The 5,463-nt window shown below is 35.7% G+C and overlaps 1 protein-coding gene across 1 annotated transcript; it reads right to left on the reverse strand.

The window, feature by feature from the left end:
* Positions 1–2,632: 2,632 nt before the first annotated feature.
* Positions 2,633–5,104, reverse strand: LOC108454868 (alpha-1,3-arabinosyltransferase XAT2-like). Its single transcript, XM_017753471.2, has 3 exons — positions 4,762–5,104; positions 4,087–4,170; positions 2,633–4,012 (listed from the first exon to the last, which is right to left on the reverse strand). Exons 1-3 carry the CDS (start codon positions 4,895–4,897, stop codon positions 2,850–2,852), a joined length of 1,383 nt encoding a protein of 460 aa, XP_017608960.1. The 5' UTR covers positions 4,898–5,104; the 3' UTR covers positions 2,633–2,849.
* Positions 5,105–5,463: the final 359 nt, after the last annotated feature.

The raw sequence follows: 5,463 nt of genomic DNA on the forward strand, positions 1-5,463 counted from the left end.
GTTTTAAACCCTTTGTCTCACAATTAAGAGTGTTTGGTTGTATTTATTTTGTTCATGTTCTAAGAGAAAAAAAAAACAACCTGGACAAAAAATTGCAGCCATGAATTTTTGTTGGATATTCTAATGTTAAGAAATGTTATAAAATTTATAACCCTTTCTTCAAGAAGATGATTATAAATAGATGTGTGAAATTTGATGAAGGGAGAAACTGGAAGTGGAATGCAACAGAGGAGGAGATGTGCGAAGAAGGGGGACTAAAATTAATCAACAACACATTGGAGATCAAACTAAAGATTATGCAGTTGATGACCATCCAGTACGAGGGACCAAATTGATCACCAATGTCTATCAAAGGTGTAATTTGGTGAATCTGGAACCAGTTACCTTTGAAGAAGTTTCCCAAGAAGTTGAACTGCGATGTGCCATGAAAGATAAAACCACTATGTTAAACAAAAATGAAATATGAGAGTTGGTAGATAGACCAACTTGCAAGAAAGTGATCAGAGTTAAATGGGTGTTTAAAACCAATATGAACCCTAATGGATCAGTTAACAGATATAAAGCTAGGTTGGTTGCGAAGGGGTTTAGTCAACAATATAGAGTGGATTTCACTGAAACCTTTGCCCCTGTTGCGAGGTTAGACACCGTAAGGCTGCTACTAGCTCTTGCAATTCAAAAGGGTTAAAGGATACATCAAATGAATGTAAATTTAGCCTTTCTAAATGGCTTTCTAAAGGAAGAAATTTATGTCGAGCAACCTCAAGGGCTCGCAATACCTGGGTACGAAGCCAATGTGTATAAACCGAACAAAGTACTGCATGGCTTAAAGCAAGCACCAAGGGTGTGGTATGAAAGAATCGACAATCATCTAACAGAGATAGGTTTTGAAAAGAAGCATTAGCGAACCCATTTTATATGTGAAGAAAACTGGTAATGAAATAATTCTCATTAGTTCATTATATGTTGATGATTTACTTGTGATTGGCATCAACAGCAAACTGGTGATTGAATTCAAGGAACGGATGCAACAGAAGTTTGAAATGTCAGACTTAGGTGAAATGACATACTTCCTCTGTCTAGAGGTGAATCAAGCTCGCGATACAATTTTCATAAACCAAAAGGGGTTCACGATGAAAATCCTAAGAAGATATAGCATGGAGAATTGTAAAACAATGAGCACCCCTATCGCACAAGGTGAGAAGTTCACTAACAATGAAGATGTTGAAAGGGTTGATGAAACAAGCTATAGAAGCTTGGTTGGATGCCTGCTTTACTTGATTGCATCCAGACTTGACATAATGTTCATTGTAAGCCTATTGTCAAGGTACATGCATTGCTGCAATGCGAACCATTACAGAACAACAAAAAAGGGTTCTGCGATACATAAGAGGAACTCTAAGCCATGGAGTGAAGTTTGTGAATATTGAAAAGGTCAAACTACTTGGGCATTCAGACAGTGATTGGACTGGGTCTACTGCGGATATGATGAGTACCTCAAGTTATTTCTTCACTCTAGGATGGAGTGTGTTCTGTTAGAGCTCAAAGAAGCAAGAAACAATGGCACAGTCAACTACTAAAGCTGAGTATGTTGCAGCCATAACTATTGTAAATCAAGCTATCTGGTTAAGGAAACTACTGAATGATTTGAATTTAAAACAAGAAGAAGCAATAGAGATTAAGTGCAATAATCAATCTGTTGTTGCAATTGCAAAAAATCCAGTGTTCCATGAAAGAACGAAAGACTTCAAAATCAAGTATCACTTTAGTTCACTCCAGTTCGCAAGATCAGTTGGCTGACATTTTAACAAAACCTCTTGGGAAGATGAAGTTTGAAAGTTGCGTTATGATATTGGGTTTCACAACATGGAGGCCAAGGAGGAGTGTTGCGAAGTGACCATCCATGCACTGGCAAACCCTGATCATAAGACTGCGAGCATAACAAATGTGCAAGCTCTACAAAACTACGAGCTCACTCAAGACTGTGAGCTCGTCAAGTGTGCGAGCTCCCCACATCTGTGAGCTCACCAAATCGCGGGCTCATCAAAACTACGAAGTCTCCAAAAGTGCGAGCTATGTTAGTCGAGCTTATACATGCAAGCCTTTATTTTGCAAGTTGCCAACTTGCACTAAAACAATGATAATTCTTTATAAGATGTTTGTGATTGCTAATTAGACTGATATTAGCCAATGAAGAAGCAAGTTGAATTAATCAAGTTCCAAGATTAGTCAAGTTGTAATTATTTTATTATTTTTCTTAAGCTTATTAAAGCTCACTTGTTCATATAAACTTTGTATCAGTTTTTTTAAGTAATAAACCAGTTGATCACAAGCTGATTTTCTCGTCTTTTTTTTTTCCTTTTGTTTCACTTCTTTGTTCATCAAATATCCAACAATTATTAGCCTATTCGCAAAAAGTTCTGTATGATATTAAATTCTCATGAATCTTATAAAATCCCTCTCATCTTCGCTTTGAATTACTTCTAATTATATGTTGATTATAATTTAGTTTTTATTGAATATTAATTTAGTTGACATCGATACTATTATTAAAGCTAAAAATCACAATTAAGTTTTTTTTCTAAGACTTAAAAATGAAATATAACTAGACGTAGGTATCGTATGTATAAAAAAATTATAAGCTTAATCAATAAAATTTTGATTGCACAAGTAGAACACATACTCTTTCATAAAAAAAAAAAAAAAACTAAAATAAATTTAAAAGACTAATTTAGTTTTCTTAAAGGTACAACTAGACTCCCCACTCCCAATAATAACATCTTCTAATCATTTGGCCTATTCAGTTAGAGAACTATTAGCACATGAAATAACATCGAGAATACAAATATGGTCTACTGATGAAGCAACTGAAGTGCTTTCAACAATGTTGGTCTAAACCTCTTGACATCAAGCTTCACATTCTGTTTATCCAAATATATTGACCTTACTGCATCCCACCCCTGTTTATGAACTGATAAAGGGTCTTTAATGATCAAATGATCCGCCTTATATTTACTTATAAGTGAGCTCTCCTTTGCCTTTATTTTATACTCCAAGTACCTTAACTCCATATCCATGGCAGGTTGTTCAAAGTCTTGTTTAGCCAGCTCATCAATAGATCCTAAAGGAACTATTTGGATTACAATGGCATTATCAGGAAGGAACACCATGTTCGTTAGCCCAGCTCCATGGATTCCCATCAATACATCACAAGAATTCACTGTTTCAGCTACACTCCCTAAGCTGGTTGAAATATTAGGCTCCATTGTAACTACATTATACCCCAAGCTACTTGCCATTCTCGTTATTTTGTCGATATTTGTGAACGATCGAGATTTTCTTCGAGTTATGATCAACAGTCGAGGCCTTTTACGGGCATCATCTCCTATCTTGATTGCTTTTGCCCTCTTCAATGAGTAGGTTCTTCTCAAGAATTGCCTGAAATCTTTCATTGATAGTTGGGACTTTGATTGATCAATACCAAGTTCATGGTGATATTTAAGGCCAACAATCATACTTGGGTAGCAATGTGTTTTCCTTTCTTGATCGATTTCGACAATGTCGTATCGAGATAAGTTTCCGAGTATTCCTCGGAACTTACTGATCCACCAATGCCTGTTATCTGTCACAACAAATTGTACTTCTCCATTGAACTGCCTAGACGTTATGTATAGTGGAATGACCAAGTCACTGAAATCATGGAAATGGTTCCCTGAAAATCCTCCAAGGGAGAAAAGGATGGCTGGAACAGTTTGAATAAGGTCACAGTGAAGGAACTCCATTGAAGTTACGGCCCAGCTTTTAACAAGATCCATGGCTGCTGCATTTTCTTTTCGTACATAAGGCTTAACCGTCCAAGAAATCTCCCCTGCAGGAATGCCTGTTCGTAATGAAACCATAGATATAGTGGAGGAATTCCCCTGAACTGCAACGTCCCCGTTGATTTCGCAGTAATTCGATATTGGTTCGCAATCGCATGCATTGAATATTGACTTGGCAGATGTGCTCTCTTCAACTTCAAAATCGAAGTTCAAATGAAAAAAAAAAGTCATACATGCCCTGAAGTTAGTAATAGAGTTTCGGGCGTACCTAGTTCCTGCAAAAGGCCGGCATCCTTAAACATCATAAATTGATTTTCAGCAGCATCCATGGATGATTGTGATTGTATATGCACTGCATCATGCAAGGAAAAAGTAAGCAATACAATAGCTACAAAACTATTGAGGGGGGAATCCGCTCCCTAGGAGAAGTTTTTGAAGTGTTCTTTTCTTGAGACCTTGACCCGAATCTCGAGAAGTAGAGGTATTCTTCTCGAAATGTCTATACTTGATTTTATCTTTAGGTTTTGTCTTTTTGCTCCGGGGAAAGCCCAAAAATTTTACAAAATTTAGGTGGGAGGGCCTAGATGCACCAATGAAATGTTTAATCATTTTGGCCTTGTTGGGGTTCGAATCCACTAAGACCCTTTAAAATGATAAACATTTCTTTAGTGGACTTAGACTTTTTTGCCTAAATTTCATGAACCTTTTTAGATTTTCCTTGACAGTAGAAAGATAAACTTGGGGCTAAAATGGAGCGTAAACACCCTAAAAACAATATTTCTATTGTTTAAAGTTTGGATCAATGTCTCAAAGGACGATACTTCAATAACTTCACCCAGTAAAGGAGCAGATTTCCCTCAAACCAAACAATGAACATGAGTTTGATGTTAATTGATTGAAAAGGCCTAGTGTTTGGTAAAATATAAAGAAAAGTTGAACTTACAGACAGATAGTTGAGTGCAGAAATAAGACTTGAAAACTATTGAAATAGTGAAAGCCGCAAGCAAGCATCCAACTATTACACCATGTGTTAACCTCTTCTCTTTAAAGCTGCTACAAAATAGGCTGCACTTATGCATTTTTGCTCACAACTCACTTCATTTCATTTCAATACTGATTTTATAGCAATGCTAAACCAAAAGCACTGTGATCATTTGGTAATTAAAGAAACTGATTTGGGTTTATTGGCACAGTTAGGGAAATGGTGAAGTAGAGATGATTGTGTAGATTGTGGACAATCATCATTTTTTGCTTCATTGACTACTTTGCTTTTCATCAAAGTTAAGTGCTCAGCCATTAGCATTTTCAATATTGATAGCAACAAGCCAACTAAAGTTGTTAACTAACGATTTTAATCGGTACAATTAATGTGGTTGCTAATATTACTATATAAAAACAGAGATTACTGTGAATTTAGGTCCATCAATGTTTCTTTACTACTCTTATTTTGGATAATTCAACATGTATACTATCAACACTACACCTAGGTCCGATTACTTGGCAATATTTCAATAGTCAAAATAAATTACTTATTTTAAAGGCATAATAATTTATTTCTTTTTTTAATCCTTAAACTTTTATTTTTTTATTAAATTATCTCAAATAAATGAAGTTAATTTTTTTAACTTTGCTGATATGGCATACA

Source organism: Gossypium arboreum, chromosome 9 (genome assembly GCF_025698485.1).
Source record: "Gossypium arboreum isolate Shixiya-1 chromosome 9, ASM2569848v2, whole genome shotgun sequence".
In the NCBI taxonomy this organism is placed as follows: Eukaryota; Viridiplantae; Streptophyta; class Magnoliopsida; order Malvales; family Malvaceae; genus Gossypium; species Gossypium arboreum.

Bases quoted from the DNA above. Each gene is read 5' to 3' on its own strand.
- LOC108454868 (XM_017753471.2), bottom strand. From the start codon at position 4,897: ATGCATAAGTGCAGCCTATTTTGTAGCAGCTTTAAAGAGAAGAGGTTA. The intron at 4,171-4,761 runs GTAAGTTCAACT...TGCATGATGCAG, and splicing joins CTGCACTCAACTATCTGTCT to TGCATATACAATCACAATCA. The intron at 4,013-4,086 runs GTACGCCCGAAA...TCGATTTTGAAG, and splicing joins CGGCCTTTTGCAGGAACTAG to TTGAAGAGAGCACATCTGCC.